Below are 18,383 nucleotides of genomic sequence, written 5' to 3' on the forward strand. Positions count from 1 at the left end.
ACATGTTACACTTTTGCCTGCAGAGCCCAGAATCAAGTCCAAAATAAGCCAGCGCCTGCAGCAGAACTGTAGCCAGATGATGTGAAGGACCCCGCGATCGCCGAAACCTGTCTCTGTGGCATGATGCTGCTCTAGGCTAAGCAATATGTTCGCTTGTCTACTATACCGAAGCTTGAAATCGTGGGTCGTGGCGGGAATTTATACTGGATCTAATCTGATTTCCTCGAGGCCTTAAGGACATCGTCGAACTGGCGTGCTCTTTGTTACACAAGATCCTTATGGGGCACACGGGATGGTGACCAGGCAGGCAATTGGCTCGGGCCCAGCCGTTGGCCGCAGCCCGTGTCGGGAGTGCACAGAGCAAGCCGAGAACCAAAGCGGCGAGGACGATGCCAATTGTAGAAGTGTATGTGACAAAATGCGTTCGATAGACCAAGGTGACAGGACATGTATTCATGCCATTTTCTGGGCTACGAAAAGGTTACAGTTGACTGACTCCAGGTACCTACTAGGACATGCAAGCAGACGGACCCCCACCCAAGACACCTAGCTGGGACCTCGATTGTGGATCTGATGGAGCTGGAAGCTTGGCATCCTCCCACGCCTCAACGTGCCTTCGCTGGGGTCCTTGATTGGACGACATCGTCGGTTCCAAGGACGAAGAGCGTCCGAACGGCTTCACATTCGGATCGAGAATCATCACCAACTGGCAGTTTGGTCCCCTAGGTCTTCGCTGTCTCTGAAAATCGACATTGTGAAGCATCCTGCGTTACTCTCGATACGTCAACTCTGCAGTTGACGAACTGTACGTGGGTACTCATTTTGTCGTCGCAGCATGGCCCCAAACATAACCTTTGAGTCTACAATATCTGCCAAAGTCACAGTCCATCAGATTCGGACCCTCAAACAGCCTGGCGCATCCTCATGACACTCGGAAACCCGGAGCATAGCCCCTTCCACCGCTGGGCGCCTGACCTGATCCAGGCGTCTCCCCATCTTGTTCGACCACGTCCACTCAACCCGCCACGCTGGGAATCAGAGGTCCTGCAAACCATGCAAGAATACATGCATTAGCATATTGGGTGCTGCGGGTCACCCCCATGTTGGGCGTGGCCTCCACGCAACGTGGGTGGGTGGTCGGGCAAGTTACTTCACCCACAGTCTTATATCCTCCACCCGGCCCACGCGTCGATCCGTTATTCCCTCTACTACATACACAGAACTTCAAAACCACGGAGTGACGATTTTCTCTGCGACGTTGCTCGCTCAACTCTCACTCAAAATCATGACTCAAGCAAGGGGAAAGCCCTGAGTCGTCAACACCGTATTACTCGTTCCACGTCACCCAAGCCGGTCATGCCATAATCACCTGGTTGATACCCTTACAGGGCATTCCACATCAACAATACTACTTCGCAAATTCGAGCATCTGGTAGCTCCTCATCCAGGCTGCCATGGCTGTCTTATCACAATACGACTACATCTTTGCTCTCTGCACCATCTTTTCCTTTCTAGACGCCTGGAACATCGGTAAGCCGCGTGGTTTCTCACAAGGTTCACAGTGTCTCATGCGTCTGCGATCTGGCATCTGGCCGGACTCCCGGGCCTGCTGGCAACGTGGTGCTGATCCGGGGGCACGACATGAGTGACACCAGCGAGGGCCTCGAGTACAGACTCTAACGACACGATACAGGAGCAAACGATGTCCGCCAATCCTTGCAACGTCCGTGTCTTCACGTTCCGTTGACGATGAAAGCAGGGCCATGATGATTGCATCGGTCCATGGAGTTTAGCGGATCTGTTGCCGTCGGATCAAGGGTCACCGACCACGATCCGCACCAAGATCATTGATCCCCCATCTGTATGATGAATACCCAAGCCGTCCCTCCTTCTAGCCATGACTTGCACCCATTGTCGCCTCTTCCGTTTTCCTCACTTTTGGCACGGGTTTCCAGTGTCAACGACGCATTCCCTCATTGGAGGACTTGTAGGTGCCGCAACAGCCTCTGTCGGCATCGAGAAGATCAATTGGTCCATTCGGGGCGTTTCGCAGGTTTTTGCTGCTTGGGTCATTGCGCCAGGAATCTCGGGCACCATAGGCGCCTGCCTCTTCCTTTTCACCAAGCACATTATCCTGACAAAGCAGAATGCGCCGCGGAAAGCATTCTACACGATTCCCGTCTACACCTTTGTCACGATAGGTGCTATCACGAGTCAGTACACTTTGAAATGCAGCAGCAGAGGTGGACGACCTATGACCTAGTGACTGACCTGAGTAGTGCTTATATCCTGGAAAGGGGTGCAAACCCGTGTCGACCTCACGACAAAGCAAATCCTCAAGACCGTCTTTATCACTGCTGGCGGAGCCACCTCTCTGCAAGCCTTCTTCCTCCTGCCATTCATCTGGCGCAAGGTCATGATGGAGGACTGGCAGCTACGCTGGTGGATGATCTGGCGTGGCCCATGGCTGTTGTACATGCCACTGCCTCCGCCGCCCCCGGCTGGCGTATCCCGCCTTAACATCAAAGACTATTACCGCGGTCACCTCACTGCCGAGGAGCTAGCCTACATGCGTGCCTCGGAATCTCTCCTCAGCTCGGTTCAGATGAGCAGCAACGCCTCGGAACTCGACAAGGACGACGACTGCTCTCAGCGCCACATACTCCCTCCGCCCGCCCTTCCCCTACCGCTACCGGGCAGCCCTCCCCCGAACCACAACGAACTCAGGCGCGCTCGCACCGCCAATGACGAGCTCATCCCGCCACGGCCGCCGGGGCCCTGGAACTCGCTCCGCGTCATCGGCTGGCGCGTCAACCGCGTCCTCCTCCGCGGTCTCGAGAAGGACGTCATCGCCATGCAGCAGCGCAAGTCCATCCTGACGTGGCACATTGAGGACATGCACGCCCGCGCCGCGCACTACGACAACCGCGCCGAGTACATGTACTCGGCCCTCCAGATCCTCACGGCCTCGGCGGCGAGCTTTATCCACGGCGCCCACGACGTCAGCAACTCGATCGGCCCGTTCACGACGGCGTGGTACGTCTGGCGCACCGGCGAGGTGCCGGATAAGGTGGGCGTCCCGATCTGGATCCTGGCGTTCGGCGGCGCGGCCATTGTGCTGGGTCTCTTGACCTATGGGTACCACGTCATGCGCAACCTCGGCAACAGGCTGACCCTCATCTCGCCGAGTCGAGGGTTCTGCATGGAGCTCGCGAGTGCCGTTACGGTGCTGATTGCCACGCGGCTGAGGCTGCCCATATCCACGGTGAGTGTGGGGAGGAGGTTCTGCCGTACTCGTCTTTCCCCCGGATTGCTGACGAGGTCTTGGGCAGACGCAATCCATCGCCGGCGCAACGGTGGGCGTCGGACTCGCGAATGGAGACTGGCGATGCATCAACCCACGTCTTGTTGCGTGGATCTACTTTGGGTGGGCGGTGACCGTTCCTGTGACTGCTCTGATGAGTGGGTGTCTCATGGCGTTGATATTGAATGCCCCCCGCATGACGCCGGCGACGTGATGCCCGCACGTGGCGCGGCGTGTTGCGCCCCCCTCGAATTGAGGAGGACTGGTCGATGAGAGTGTATCAAAGTGTGAGCGTAGAGGGAAGACCAGCTATGGTTGTGTTTGATTTCTTTGCAGCGATTTTAGCGGGATGGCATTTGGGATCACGGTGTTTGGGAAGATATCCAGTAGCGACTCGAATGGGTGTCATGAGAGAGGACTCGACGAGAAGTTGCATCGGCGACTTCACGAGTAGCTTCAACGCTGCCGAAGGAGCAGTGCTTTCAGCAAACATTTTGGGTGATGATCTAGGAAATGAAATCGAGCTCATCACTGCTCTGAGTCCCACGCATCGACCGAGGCGAAGAATGCATTGGAACATGTTGACTACTAGCAACACCGTACTGTTGTGACCACCCCAAGCATCAGTCGTATATACGCCCTCTCGATCAAGGCTCCTCCGCCTCCCCAACGCACCGCCAACCCGCCTCACCTGGTGAATTTCTTCGCCTCAGCCTCGACCTCCTTCGCCTTGTCCTTCACGTACCCCTTCGCCTCCTCCGCCTTGTCCCCGATGAGCACCTGCGTATCAATCGTCTTCTGCCGGACCTTCTCCGCCTTTCTCGGGTTCGACGTAAAATAGACGACGCCTCCGCCGACAACGACGGCCACGGCGGCCATGGCGGCCATGGAGGGCCTGTATCAGGTCCAGAGCGTGAGCGCGGCGTCCACAGAGAGACGTGACACGGGATGCGGGGGTCGGGTTACGTACCAGTCCTGCAGAATGGTCGCCTTGCGCGACGGGGGGTCCTGGCCGCCGGGGCTCGCCGAGGTCGTCTTTTGCGTCGCCCGTGTTGACCACCTTGCGTGTCGCGGCCGAGGTGTGGAAGCTTGCGGCCAGGGGGGCGCGCGTGGTGACGGCTCTTGCGATTCGGAGAGACATGGTTGCTTTGTGTGGAGGGTGGTTTGGGGGGTTCTTGTGGATGATGGTTGTTTTAGGGACTTGGCGGCTCGTGTGCGATGCTGTCTGGCAATCAACTGAGGTGTTCTCTGGTTGTTGTAGGTGAAGGGAGGTGGAGGTTGAGGAAGCGCATTCCAGGAGCTTGACCTGGAGGTGCCTTGCGTCATCGGGCCATCACTGATGACGACGGGTGCTCGGCCCCGCGGAATCCACATATTCGGCTTCTTGTCTGGGGAAACACACGGCGCCGAATCCCCGCAGCGTCGGAATGGAACTCGACGAGTGGCATTCATGGCACGGTACGCGAGTGGCGATGGGATATGGACTTGCATCAAATCGCTGCTTGAAGTACATTATGAGATGGAAAGGGCCAATCACCCAATCTTGATCTTCTTGCACCAGTCCCGCCCCTGCGACACCTGCCAGTCGCACAAACGCACCTCGACGAAGATGCTCAGCAGCCCTGCTATGCAGATGCCGCCACTGTCACTGACGCTCGTGGCGCTGAGGCTGAACTCCCGCTCCTCGCTCGGCACCGTGTCCATGATTTCGGCAAACGTGTTCACGTAGACGGCGCCACCGAGGAGACCCTCCCAGAAGATGATGATGAACACGAGATACACGGTGGGGATGAAGTTGAGGACAGCGTGCGCCGTCAGGAATCCCAGGTTGCCGATCTGCAAGAACGATGGGACATACAGGTGGTGGATGCGGATGAATGGGATCGAAGACCGCGAGATGAAGACGCCGAGCTGGTAGAGAAAGCCGTACATGGGGTAGAACTCACGGAACGCCTTGAACGGCGTGCCGGCGAGAGGGAACAGCAACGTGGGTGCGACGCCCTGGTTGATGGTGTACTCGGCAATGTACACGAGGAGAAGCGGCAGCATGTAAGGAACGAAGAGCTTCTTGGCCCGGCGCAGGTTGGCCTTGAGAGACGTCGACGCTGCCGCCGTGCCCTCATGGGAAGAGTACGCGGCGGCCGTGGAGGCGGGTCCCGGAGCGAGAAGAGCGGACGACGCAGCCCCCTGTGGTATGTCCTCCAGGTCATCGTCGTCGAGGTCCTCGTCCGGCACTGCCGTGTAATTCTTGTCCTTGGCGTTCTGTCGGAGAGGCCCCTTGGGCAACACGACGAAGAAGCTGAAGAACATGACGGCGGGGAGGCACGCACTGAACAGCAGGGTATTCTGGACGCCAAACCCCCACCAGTCCGTCATGGCAACGTATAGTCCTGCGCCCACGAGGCCCGCGGCACCAGTGCCGCTGCCCCAGCCGGCGAGGCTCATGGGTCCGTAGTAGTGTGTCAGGCCGAGGAAGCTCAGCTCGCCACCGCCCGAGCTGAGAGAAGCGAGGATGACGCCGGCCATCTTGACAGGGACGGATTTCGAGGGCGGCGTCAGGGCGAGGAGCAGCATGCCGGCGCCGGAGAGACCGATAAAGACGAGAACGCGCAGGGAGTATGGCACGCGATGTATGAAGTAGGGAGCGATCAGTTTCGTGAGGAAGGAGGGGAGCACGTCGGCAAGGAGCACGACGCCTTTCGGTACATTGGAACCGACGAGGTCCTGGGCCGCGGAGAGGATGATCACGTAGAGAACATTATTGATGAGCCCTGCGAGGAGAATGTCAGCTGATAGTCGCACCAAAAATCGCACCAGGAGAACAGTACCGAGAAGCCAAAAGGCAATGATGACCTGCGTGTCAGCTTGGCGGAGGAGGGTAGAGAGGCGAGCACGATACAGCGCCCACGACGAGGAGGCTGAGCCAGGCATTGGAAGGAAGCCCGAGGACGAAGGCGACCGTCTGGGCATGGCTACTGGGGCGTTGGGCGAAACGGGAAGGACGACTAACGATGCATCGGGTGTTCAACGTTCGACCACGAGCAACGTCACAACTTCGGAGGTTGCGCGCACCGGGGTTGTTTCGTCTGTTGGGACATGATTGTCATTGACGGGAAGCAGCTGATGATGCGAGGCACGAGATGCTGAGCACGGGCCATCTCTTATCTTTACTGTCACTGGCCTTATGTAAGCTGTCATCCTCGCGCAGACGTCGACGATCCAATTCTGAGCCACTCCGATGTGCCATGTATCCCCTGTGTCACTGGTGAAATACACCTTGGGCAGGCAAAGTGGGAACTAAATTTATGGAAATCTCTGCATAGTCTATCTGTAAGCAACGCGACTATTCAGACAATATTGACATGTAATTTGCAATAGATACACAGTACATTGTGTACCTCCATCTCGTCTCAGACGTTCCAAATGGTGGTATTCATGGTCAACTATTACAGACAAGTATATAACTATGGACTTGGTAATGACAGGACTATCCGTATGAATTCGGCGTTCATATTCGCAGCAAATAAGTCCTCCGGCAATGTCCTGAAACCGGCTTCATACTCTCCGCACAACTACCACCCACCGTCTCGACTAACACTTCCTCTGGCAATCTCCCCTTTGATGATACCAAAAAAAATAAAAGACGTCTCATCACGCCAATACTGGGCCTTCAAACCCAATGGATTGTTCGTCTGCCCTCCTCACACGTTGTTCTGCGCAAAACTGCTCCTCATTTGGCTCAAAACGCGAATGAACGTAGGCAGGCCCATTTCAACATACACAGCGTCCGAACCGACCTGGATACGAGTGCTCGCACGCTGACCATAAACTCGCACATGAGACCTGTATTTCTGAGGTGAAGAAGCATCGACGAACCCGGCGACAAAAGCGCCCGCCAGAGACCAAGGATGGTTCGCCGGAAGATTTACACCTGCCGCGAAAATAGTCGACTGATTGTTCCATCCAAATGCGATCTGCGGGTCGCCTTGCTGGTACGAGCCCAGGATGTTGACTCCCGCCGCAGCAAACCCGAAAATAGACTGGACATTGGGCGCTCCGTGGGGCACGACGTGCTGCCCTGCAGTGAAGGCCGCGTTATAGACCGAGAAGCGTTTTCCGATGATGTTGTAAGCCAGCACGCCGGCATTGCTAGCCTCTAGATCAACTGCGTTGTATGCGTTGTTTTCATTGTTGAGTGTGGTGTCCCAAGTCACAAAATCATTGTCTGCATTCAGAATGTTGCGCTCCGTCTGCGAGAGTCGCGGCCAACCCTGGTTGACCGGAGGTAGGAGAGCCTCAGTGCTGCCTCCCTTGTTCTTGGAGAGGTCCGCCAGCGCATTCTGGACGATGGGCGTGACAGCTTTGAAGACCACTGGAGCAGCCTTGATGACGACAGGCCCGACGGTCTTAACCACGGATTTGATAATGTCGAACAGGCCTTCCTGTTCGAGCTTCTTCACGTCCGTGTCCATCAGTGTCAGAAGCGCCGCCTCACCCAGCATGGCCCGCTCAGTGATGCCGCCCTTGAACTTCCATCCTTGAGGGTCCTGGAAAGTCGACTCCGTGCCTCTGGGCTTGACGAGATCATGGAAGTCCTTGATCGATTGGTCGAGCGGCCGCACATGAACTCGTAGACCCTTTCGGATGACCTGTCCCGGGCCATCCGCGACCTCCAAGAAACCCTCCGTATCGCTCTCCGTGAGCTTGCTGCCAAGCTTGGTGATGAAGGCTTCGTGGTTAGCGTTGGGGAGCTTGGGCCCGAAGCCGGCGACCTTGGTATCGTTGCTGCGGCCAGGCCGGAGCTTTGGGATCTCCGTCTCGGTACCCGGGGGCTTCGGGATGTTGCTGAGTGCGAGACGCAGTGCGGGTTCTGCGACAGCGCCAACAATCTTGGGGCCAATTGTCGTGACCAAGGGAGCAAGCTTCTTGACATAAGCACTCATGCTGTCAAAGAAGCCTTCCTGCTGGCACTTGTCATTGCCCATGTGCTTGAGGCATGCGATGGCGGCCTCGCCGAGGAACAGCTCGCTCAGCGATGCCCTCGTGGGGCGTATTGAGACAGCTTGCCAATCTCGGCTTCCGTGCCCCCGCGCTCTGCAGCGAGCTTGCCCGCGGGACCGAGGGCCGCCCGGCAAGCGCGGCAACGGGGACACCGACAGGGCCGAGTGCAATGGGCAAGGCCACGTCAAGGGCGCTCGTGACAACAGGTGCCACAAAGTTCACGGCCTTGTTCAAGAAGTCGAGGAAGCCTTCTTCGACGCCAGTGATGTTGCCACCCAAAGTTCCCGGCCCCCCGCTGCCGGGCAGTAGAGCCTCTCCTTCGCCAGGCCTGGGGCCTGGTGTTGGCTTGGGTGTCGGCGTGATCTTGGCCTCAGCTGGCACGCTGAAGATCTTGAGCCATTCCCTCTGAGGCCCCTCGACTGGCTCCGAACGAACCCGAGCATCAGGAGCGCCGTTGTAGACATCGAGGGCGCTGAGGTATTGCTCAAAAACATTACCTTCAGGGCCGATGACGGACGCCGAGTTCTTTGAACCTCCATAAACGTGCACCCCGATGGCTGTAACGTTTTTGGGATCCGTGGGCTTCTCCAACAGAACGGGCGAGCCTGAGTTGCCTGAAAATGTTAATACCAAACCCACTCGGATTGAGACGGCATCTGACTTACCTCCGTAGGTATCGATGGTGTATTGAAGAAGACCTTCAGGGTTGCTGCTGCTGAGTCTAGTGTCCCACGACTCGGCATCCTTGAGATACATCTCCCACATGACAGCTCCCTTCTCGTCGCTGTGCTGGATATCGGGGTTGAGTAGGTCACCAGGGTACCCAATGACACCTAGTTTTGCCTGGCTAGCGATCGGGGTCGGACTGTACTTGATCGGGTCCACACCTTCAAAACCAGATGATAGCTGGATGAAAGAAAGATCCGCGGCCTCGAAAGACCCATTATTGTGCCAGCTTTCGGTCGTCATGACAGCCTTTCCAGTGCGGAACTCCACCTTGTAGTTCCTGTAAATATCACGGAACTTATCTTTGACATTAGGTTCAGGAGGTATGATGCTCTCCTTGCCACTGTAGCCAATATAGGCTTTGACGTGGAGCAGGCGGCCCAGCCCGTGAGAATGGTCATAGGCACAATGTCCCGCCGTCACCAGCAGGTCCTTGCGAATGAGCCATCCAGTTGCCATGGCCCAAGGGTCGTCTTCTGCTTGGTTCTCGAACCGCAGGAACAGTTTGACAATGGCTAATTCGCCATGGAACCGTCAATTTCCAAGAAGGTATTGGGAAGGGGGAAATGGATGGGCTCCTCACCTCGATAGACACCACCTGGCATAAAATGACGTTGGACGACTCGCTCCCTGTTATCGGCACCAATGACACTCTCCTGAAAGCTTCCATGGATCAAAGCCTCGGCGTGCTCGGGGCGTGTGGGTGACTTATGTTCTTCGTTATCGAGCCCCCAAAGGTAGACTCTGGTCCTGGGCTGGGTTTCAACGTCAGGGTGAGATGTGCCATTGGCACTATTGATTCCGTTGATTGTCATAATTTGGAAGTTGATATAGAAATGTAGATCTGAGTTTGGTTGAAGTAGAATGAGATGATTTGAAGAGACACTCCTGTTGAGAACGGATTGGCACTCTCTTATAGGCACTGGCTGAGATGGATATTCCCCCTTTCAACCAGAAGACCAATTTTTCTCTGAGTGGTCTGACTCCAAAGCTGAGTTCGTCTAGCAAGGTGTGGTGATCGGTGCCTCATGGGTACATTGTTTCCCATCTCCATATCCAAGTAGTGGGGGTTAGGTTGGTGGTATCCGCACAACCCAACTGTCACTCCCTGCTCCTACGGATTGGGAAGCTCAGCCAGCCAGCTTCTCTCAAAGCGCATGGCTGAGAAGATAGCATTGGCCAAAAACTGGAAAATCCCCGTGAAGTCAGCGTCGCTCTTGAGTAGATGTCTCGCAGCACGCGGGGTTATGACGCGGTGAGATCCAGCTCAGCACTTGATGTGGGCATGGTACAATTGCGGCCATGAGCTTTTTATTGGCCGCCTGGTACTCAATTAGCCACTGAAACAAACAAACAACACAATCATTCGAAGTCAACAGTCACTCTGGTCTTAGTTTCACCGACAATCTTAACACGACTTGGCTATAGGTGTGTCAATGAGAAGCGCTATCGTTTTCCTTGCTGTATTGGTGTAAGATCTAGACCGAGCCCAAAGGAATGAAACCTATGGCGTCGGCGGAAGCACCGAATATGCTCGCCACACACATGGGCGTCCAAGCTCGAACAGGCAATGCGAGCGGCATGAAGCCTAGCTGAGAGCCCTTCTTTGAGTAGTTGTGAGCCAGCTGACGTCCAAAAGCAAGATCTGAGCTATTAGACTTTGAGTGTAGAAGCCATGCCGTCGACTATTGAGGGTTCCCCAGACATGAAATGTCTTACGGCACGGCGCGCACCGAATGTGCTGCTCAGCTATCAGCTTTACATTGAGTGCTGACATGCATGATGACTAGTACATCGCGCCTGCCGATCGTTGCTCTCTGCCCTACGCATGGTGTAAGCGTGTGGGACCTCATTAAGCTTAAGCTGTCTGCAATGGGACGTGGCGATTACTGTGCAATGTAACCTTACGGCATGTGGGCGCAGTCATGAGACCAGGGTTCCCTATGGACTGAGACTGGGCCACGGGGAGTTGATGCAGGCTGGATAAATATTGTTCGTCGGTTGAAGTCTAAATCTGCTACCCCTCCTTCCATTGCGGAAATACCCGCGAATTCCAAAGAAAAGCACGCCGAACCATGGCCTTTGGAGATGATTCATGAGTAGACCTCTATGGCATCCTCCAACGCAAGTGTAATTGTCTCGACCACCTCATCGGCCTTGTCCCGGAGACTAGGCTCGACCCAACGCACCAGTGCATCACTAAGTGTCAGGTGATCGTTCAGCAGTAGTTCCAAACCCAACCTCGCGAAAGCCCCGGATTGCAGACGGTCAAAGGCAGGCTTCTTTCTGATGACAAGCTCCGTCGCCCGAGGGTTCGTGATCACCAAAGTCTGCTCGACTAACTCGATGATGGCCTTGGAATCTTCCTTGGAAAATTGTGTTTCAATGCGTTTCGCATTGACAAAAGCTTTGCGGTTGGCCGCGTGAACGTTGAGGAAGTTGGTGCCAACGATGACAAGGTTCGGGACATCGAGTAACCCGCCTTCAAAAGGGTCGAGGGCCCCAATCAGTTTCTTGACCGCTGTATCGATTCCATTGATGTCGCTGGCGACAGACTCGCGCGTGACCTGAATAGAACGCGAAAAGTCTTCGGAGAACTCAGTCGGGAGCGTGCTGGCGAAAGTAAGGGGCAGGCACGCTAGGAAACCCAATATGCTGTGAAGGTGCATGGTGAAGGCTGCGCGTGTAGCCCAAACTGAGCTGTAAGGGGCGATTGAAGTCAAGGCCAGATGCAGCAGGTTTGAGAAGCATCTTATGTACCCAGGCTATTCGACGCGCCATGCAATATCATGCATGCAAGGGAGGTGATCAATTCCTCAACGCTGCACCTCGTTGTCTCTGATCTGTGCGATTTGAACAAGGGTCCTCAAAGAAGACATTCGATGCAAGCTATGGCATTCCCACTCGATCGAGTGAAACATGCAGAGCGGGTGTCGATGCGTACGCAACCCGACCCCATCATTGGTAGACCACCAGTGTCTGGGTAGACGCAAAGATGACTGGCCACGGCCGTCAAGTTTAGCAACTGGATTCTTTTGGGTTTACAACGTGAAAGCGACGAGGTTAAACGATCGGGTTCATCTTAATTTACCCAGGTACTCTGTCGTCAATGCTACTAAATGCTGCATATCGCCCCTCGGCGTGGCAATCTGGCGGTACAGCGCGCAACTCACACCATAGGAATGGCAGAGCTGCAGTCTCTAACGATGACCTTTGGAATTGCGAAATGCTTAATCAAAACTTTGGACTCACATTTCCTTTGAGTCTTCGGCAGAGCTGGAACTATGCGGCAATCCACCCTGATCAATCTTGCAGCTTGAATGCTGCCATGTGCCTCAGTTGGGAATAGCAAGGAGCGGCCAGGCACATTGGGTCAGTAGTTCATTGAAGGAGATGATTCTACGCGGAGGCACACCACAGTGGTCATATGTTTGACAAATTAGACATTAGTATTCGTTGCATCCTGGCTACCCCTGAGCTGGGGACTTTGCCCTCGGCACATGGGCGGCATCAGGCTCTCGGATAACACTCGAACTAGCGACGTCTGCTTCCTCCGCCATAGCTGCTGCTGATCTTCTGCTTCTCCGACATCTCTGGCTGCTCCCAGCACGATAAGGCACGGCTGCAACCCCCGCAGGTGGCGCGCTGCAGGCTTGCAGGAAGAGGGGGCGGTGGCTGTTCGCTCCACGTTCCATTGTTCGTCGCGCGCGACAGCTGGCACTTGGGGAGCCCCGCACGGGCCAACAAACAGCATGCCAGGAGGATGCTCAATCTTGCCCAGCTCGGCCTCCTCCTTCCTCACGCGACGGCACCGCACGATCGCCCAGGTTGCCAGCGCCGCGATGATCAGACCCGTGCCGCCTAGACTGGCGCCGATGGCAATCTTCTGCCAGTCCTGCAAGCCAGATTGGTATTCCCAGTCGTTGCCACTGCCAGGCCCCACAACGCTGCACGGCTGGTACGACCAGCAGGAACGCTCTCCGACCTCGTCGGAGCTGGGGACGACAGCGCCATAGAAATCGAACGAAACAATGTTGGGCTGGCTGTCGCCTCCCGAAGATAAAGGCGCCATGGCCAGTTCCTCGTTGGCCAGGTCGAACACGGTATACGTGTTCTTGAGCAAGGAACCCCCAATGACCCAGTCGCTGTCATTAGCGTCATTGGCGGATCCCGACGACGTGTTCTGGCTCTGGATGCCGAGTAGACACAACGGGTTTGCCTCCTCACCATCCTCCAGGTACCAGCTGTTTGAGTCGATAGGCCAAACGTCGGCAGGAATGATCAGATCCTTAAGTTCAACGGTCAGCGCGTAGCCGCCCACGCCGCCGAGCTCGAGGGCCACCTGGCCGGTCATGTTGTCTCGCCACGCGCAGGGGACGGTGGCCTGGCCGCTGTAGTAGTCGACCTCGGCGCGTGCCAGCTCCCAGATACGCTCGGCGATGTCCCACGGTAGGTTCGACAGGAGGGTCGGAGGTGAGACGGCAATGTACCTGCTCGTGCCGAGGTTGGCGAGCGGCTGCAGGATGCGGTTCTCGGTGTCAAGGCGCGAGCCGTTGATCGAGGCAACCAGGGCGTAGAAGCCGACGTACTGCATGGCGTACTTGTAGACCTGGAAGCGCTGGAGCCGGCCGGTGTAGCGGCTCGCGTCGACGGCGCCGAGGAGCAAGGAGCCGGAGGCAGTGTCTTCGTCTTCGGTCCAGAGGCTGAAGGCCGTCGAGTTGATGATGCCCATCTCGGTCATGCGGTCGAGGAACGAGGGCGTGCCATAGGACGCGTTGTAGCCAAGGGCGAGGCGGCCGAGGCTGAGGTCGGTCTGGCGGCCAAGTCCCATGGTCAGGTTCGTAATGTCCGTGTCGCCGACGGAAATGGTCTCGCGAATGTCGTCACCGCGAACATAGTTCCCCGAGGCATAGTATTCGTCAAAGCTGTCGACGGCATCGCGGATAAACGTCTTAGACGAGAAGGTGTCAAAGCTGCCGTAGTCGCAGCCGCTCAGGAAGATGTTGCCATCGCATTCTTCCTTGTCAGGCACCCAAGTGTTGTAGGAGAAGAGGTCGAGAGCCAGGGAGATTTCCTGAGGTGGGTTGCCAACGGTAACATTGACGACGTAATCGAGGACATCAGCAACAAAATTGGTCTTGGTCTGTACTTGACGCCTTGGCGTGCTAGTGAAAGGAAGCGCGATGCCGCGAGACGGGAAATCGGACCTGGGCAAACAGCGCCGGCTGACAGGAGCAAAGAGCAAAAAGCGAAAGGGACGCCATCGCAAAGGAAGGCAAAAAAAAGAGTGTGTTGGGCCAAAAGCGTGGCTAGAGGGAGTTTTGCATGCTGCTACTCTGTTTCCACTGGAAATGAAGATGATGATCCCCCTCAGTGTAGGGCTGATCATGGTGGAGCGCGAACTGCTGTGAAAGGCGAACAAAGGGTTTGAAGATGGAGGGAGGAGGGCGAGAGGGGGAGACCCCAGAATGCCGACCCATTCCTCCACAGGGGGGTCGCCCTGATGCTTGTGATTGACTTCAGGGATGTTGGGCAGAGGAAAGAAATGAGGGCGGGGGCTCGTCCACAGGCAACAGTCCAATCTGGGCCTGGCCTGTTTGCTGTGCCGCCTGCGCCCACGCTGGCGCCGACTGAGGCGCTCGGTGGGCAGCCGAGCTACTCGGTGTGCAGCCTGGGTGTTCCTTCCATCTCTATCCAGCATTTAGCAAGTTACGGTGAGAGAAGATTCACCGAGAGAACTTCCCTCGAGCATCTGCTGCCTGGTATTGACTATCTTTGTACCTACGATCAAAGCCTTCCATCGAAACAGGTTCATTATTAAAAAGACACACCGAGCGCCCTGCTTGCACGAAAACCAAACGAAATTCCCGAAGCCTACCCCGCTCTATACCTTCTGAGCTTCGGGGACCGCCTCCGTAGGCTCTCCCTTTTGCGTAGCGTCCTCGGCTGGCTGCGCATTCTTGACATCCTCTTGGGAGGTCTCAACTTTCGTCGGCTCAGGCTGGTCTACCTTGGTCTCTTCAGTCGACTTGGCATCAGAAGGCGCCGCTTCGATCGAAACGTCCTTGCCAGAATCGTTGTCCGTAATGGCTGGCTTGGTGGCTGGTATATTGGGCTCTTTTTTCTCGACAGTTTCATCCTGCGTTTTAGCTGGTGCAGAATCCTCCTCGACCCGAACATCTTGAGCCTGCTCGGCGGGGTAGAGACTCCTTTCTCGTTTGATCTCCTTTTACGGGGCTCTTCCTCGTTCTTCTCTGTCGGTTTCTCTGCAGGCTTCTCCACAGACGTTTCCGAGGACTTCTCGGCAGGCTCCTCTGCAGATTGCTTCGCGGCCTTATCCGTCGTCTCAGCCTTCTTTTCGTCCTGTGTCTCAGCTCCGTCCTTGTCAGAGGCAGGCTGCTTCTTCGAAAAGATGTTGTAGCTGGGCATCGATACCTGCCCAAGCGATGACACGGCAGACGGCACAGAAGGCATTGATGGAATCTGCACGGCCGGCAGGTTTGGCATGTTCGGCAGCTTGCTGGACCACCAGCTCTTCGAGTCGGTCCCCGTCTGCTGAGCGATGGCGAAGAGGTACTGCATATACGTCTGCTTTTGTTTCTCAGCATCGTCGCCGCCGGTCTCGGCGTCGCTGGACAACGGCACGAGCGACGAAGCAGCCGCAATGTCCAGGGGCGATTCGTCAGGCACGTCGCCGTCAATGGGTGCGTCGGGACCGCCCTTATTTTGGGCCTCCTCGGCACCCTTCTCACCAGCCTCGAGCGTCTCCTTGACGGTGTTGTCCTCGGCAGCCTCCTCGGGGGCGGGCTCGCGGAACTTGGGGTCGTCATAGACGTCCTCTTCGCTGAGGAACCACTTCTTGACGAGCTGCGCTGCCTCGTCGGTCATGCGCTCGTAGCCCTTGTTCTTCTCCGGTCGGAACATGGACATGTGCGCCTGCACCTCGTCTTCCGAGGTGCGCATGATGCACCGCGTGAACATGTCGCTGGCGGGGTGATCGCCTTCGGGAATGGCGCAGAAGGTACGCTCGGGCACAAAGTAGCCTCCGCTCCATGTGCCGTTCTCGCCGAGCGACGTGTAAAAGTCCTTGATGCCGACGCCCTTGAGGGCGGCCATACGGTCAAGCCGACGACTGAGCTCCTTCTGCTTCAGCAGCGTGCCGACAAAGGTGAAGTGGTCAGACAGCCAGGCGAACGAGGGGCGGACATTGCCGCGGTTGATGTACGCAAGGCCTTGCCCCACCGACTCCATGCTCGATCGGTAGCCCTCGACGACCGTGTCCTTGTTGATGTTCTTCATGCTCTTCATGCCGCTAATGATGGCCTCGCGGTGGATGTACGCCGTCACGCCGCCGGCGGCAATGGCGCCCACGGTGCCCGTGCGCACAGCCACCAGCTGCCACGTCTTCCAGGCGGGGCTCGACGAAGGGTTCGAAGCAACAGCAGCGCGCCTTGCGGTTCTTTGCATGCCGAGCCGGTGGAGGCCCGCGGGGGGGGGGCCCCGGGGGGGCCATGACATTGAAGACCCTGGCTGACCTTTTTGGAATTTGGAGAAAGCCCCCGAAAACAAAAATGGGACCCGCGCGAGGCCTTTGTATGCCGTGTCAAAGGTGAGAATGCCCTGGATGAGAGGAAAGATTGGTGTATTGTCGTCGGGGTTCTTGTCAGCACGTTCGCTGACGGCGCGGAAAAGCGTGTCGGCAGCAACGAAGCCACTGGACGATGTCAAAACTAGCTTTCGAGTGAAGTGAAGACCGAGTCAACTTACCCCCATGGAGTGTGCTACTAGAACGACTCCAACCTTCCTGTCGTTGGGCGGCCATGGTTCATCGAGGTGCTCTTTACGAACATCGATCACTCTCTCCTTCAGCCTGCACTATGTGATCAGCCTCGTTTCACAGTGTTGTTGCATTGTGACCTCGGGAGGGGCCTTACCATTCCAGAAAGGATTCGGTGGCTTGCTCAAGCTCGCCTTTCGTCTCATACTTGGGGTAGACGACTGACTCGACTTTGTGGTCGGGGACCTGCTTGGCTACTTGTTGTTTGAGGTCCTATAATGGGGTCAGCACATTCCAGGCGCATTCGTGAATAGGGAAACTCACGTAAGGGAATTCTTGAAATGTATCATCGTCACCCTAGAATATCAATGTTAGTAGCAGATGGTGCAGAGTGCTTCAGTGACACTCGCCTTGAATCCATGAATGAAACAAAGAAGCAAAACTCGTGACATTGTGGCTGCCAAAGCGTCGACGCGCTCTGTTGGTATCGAAGGCAAGTTCTGGGTATAAGTTGTTCGCTAGGGTCCGAGTCAGAAAAGACAATAACAATTAGGTGGATAAATGCCAATGCCGAGCTGTTTTTAGGGTAGTATTGAAGAAACTGAAATGCCGAGATGCACTTGAGGACAACAAGGATAATATACGGCGAGGGATTTGGATGCCCCAAACGAGAGCCTTGGTCGTCAAGCCTGACAGAGAAGTTGGATGTGCCAAGGTTCAGCCACACTCGTGGTGCACAAGCGTGTGGCAAGTGGCTGCCCCAGGCCAATTAGGGCCTGTTGGGACGTCACTGGTCACGTCACTCGCCCGCTGGCCCCGGCGGCCCTGTGACGCTGTCATGATTGATGGCCACCAGCGGCCAACTTCCCTGCTACTGGTCGCCGAGCACCATGCCAGAGATCGTCACTTGGGGAAGATAAATTGTGGTGGGTGTCCTCAGCTGCAATCGATCGAAGGTGGGATTTTCGATCCATCATCGCATGTGATTGCCGCCCTGGTACGCGGGCCGCTGGCTGGGCTGGCGTGTGCGACCCAGCAACCAGGAAGCGAAGCAATGAAGCGGGAGATGCACAAATCCTCCCACGCTGGCTCACTGATGCTGCTGATTTGCTCAGAACAGGGGGCCGACTCGTTGCCTATCGTTAAATTCTGCCCGATGACTAGGTGCCTGTCTGACTGGGCAGAAGATTCGTGGCTCCACTACAGGCTGTTCTCGTTTTGTCCTCGTTGAACGTTGCCATTTGGTCACGATCATGGAGGTGATCAAGTATTTGGACTGTGGTGGTGATCATGCCTGAGGGTTGACTTAAGTCATACACTGGTGAACGCGATGCGAGTGAAGCAACTACCGGAGCACTGAAATCCAAGCTGCGCACTTTGAATGACCTTGCTTACTGGTTATATATGCACTCATGTTCGTTGTTTCGATGAAGGCTATTTCTGGGAATGACTGGTCATGTTCCATCACCAAGGAGACTTGTCAACGAGAACAGCATGAGGCCACGTGGGTCAGGTTCGTGGCCGATGAAAACCGCACGAGGCTTCCTACTATTTTCGCGCTTTAATCTGGGAGGA

General features: G+C 56.1%; 7 protein-coding genes across 7 annotated transcripts; 1 reads left to right on the forward strand and 6 right to left on the reverse strand.

Moving 5' to 3' along the window:
- Nucleotides 1-1,897: 1,897 nt before the first annotated feature.
- Nucleotides 1,898-3,518, forward strand: VDBG_02890 (phosphate-repressible phosphate permease; the record flags this gene model as incomplete). The annotated part of the gene is made up of 3 exons (XM_003006705.1): nucleotides 1,898-2,213; nucleotides 2,280-3,265; nucleotides 3,333-3,518. 3 exons carry the CDS (start codon nucleotides 1,898-1,900, stop codon nucleotides 3,516-3,518), a joined length of 1,488 nt encoding a protein of 495 aa, XP_003006751.1.
- Nucleotides 3,519-4,837: 1,319 nt separating this feature from the next.
- On the reverse strand, nucleotides 4,838-6,235 carry VDBG_02891 (BTN1; the record flags this gene model as incomplete). The annotated part of the gene is made up of 2 exons (XM_003006706.1): nucleotides 4,838-6,075; nucleotides 6,133-6,235. 2 exons carry the CDS (start codon nucleotides 6,233-6,235, stop codon nucleotides 4,838-4,840), a joined length of 1,341 nt encoding a protein of 446 aa, XP_003006752.1.
- A 770-nt stretch (nucleotides 6,236-7,005) lies between these two features.
- VDBG_02892 (conserved hypothetical protein) lies at nucleotides 7,006-9,846 on the reverse strand (the record flags this gene model as incomplete). Its single annotated transcript, XM_003006707.1, has 4 exons — nucleotides 7,006-8,229; nucleotides 8,327-8,724; nucleotides 8,971-9,546; nucleotides 9,615-9,846. 4 exons carry the CDS (start codon nucleotides 9,844-9,846, stop codon nucleotides 7,006-7,008), a joined length of 2,430 nt encoding a protein of 809 aa, XP_003006753.1.
- A 1,278-nt stretch (nucleotides 9,847-11,124) lies between these two features.
- Nucleotides 11,125-11,700, reverse strand: VDBG_02893 (predicted protein; the record flags this gene model as incomplete). The annotated part of the gene is made up of 1 exon (XM_003006708.1): nucleotides 11,125-11,700. The coding sequence occupies one exon, from the start codon at nucleotides 11,698-11,700 to the stop codon at nucleotides 11,125-11,127; it is 576 nt and encodes a 191-aa protein (XP_003006754.1).
- Nucleotides 11,701-12,470: 770 nt separating this feature from the next.
- VDBG_02894 (aspartic proteinase) lies at nucleotides 12,471-14,420 on the reverse strand (the record flags this gene model as incomplete). Its single annotated transcript, XM_003006709.1, has 1 exon — nucleotides 12,471-14,420. One exon carries the CDS (start codon nucleotides 14,418-14,420, stop codon nucleotides 12,471-12,473), a length of 1,950 nt encoding a protein of 649 aa, XP_003006755.1.
- Nucleotides 14,421-15,037: 617 nt separating this feature from the next.
- VDBG_02895 (conserved hypothetical protein) lies at nucleotides 15,038-16,549 on the reverse strand (the record flags this gene model as incomplete). Its single annotated transcript, XM_003006710.1, has 1 exon — nucleotides 15,038-16,549. One exon carries the CDS (start codon nucleotides 16,547-16,549, stop codon nucleotides 15,038-15,040), a length of 1,512 nt encoding a protein of 503 aa, XP_003006756.1.
- Nucleotides 16,550-16,961: 412 nt separating this feature from the next.
- Nucleotides 16,962-17,260, reverse strand: VDBG_02896 (conserved hypothetical protein; the record flags this gene model as incomplete). Its single annotated transcript, XM_003006711.1, has 3 exons — nucleotides 16,962-17,081; nucleotides 17,133-17,165; nucleotides 17,252-17,260. 3 exons carry the CDS (start codon nucleotides 17,258-17,260, stop codon nucleotides 16,962-16,964), a joined length of 162 nt encoding a protein of 53 aa, XP_003006757.1.
- Between the last annotated feature and the right edge of the window lie 1,123 nt (nucleotides 17,261-18,383).

This window comes from Verticillium alfalfae, genomic scaffold, assembly GCF_000150825.1.
Source record: "Verticillium alfalfae VaMs.102 supercont1.3 genomic scaffold, whole genome shotgun sequence".
NCBI lineage: Eukaryota > Fungi > Ascomycota > Sordariomycetes > Glomerellales > Plectosphaerellaceae > Verticillium > Verticillium alfalfae.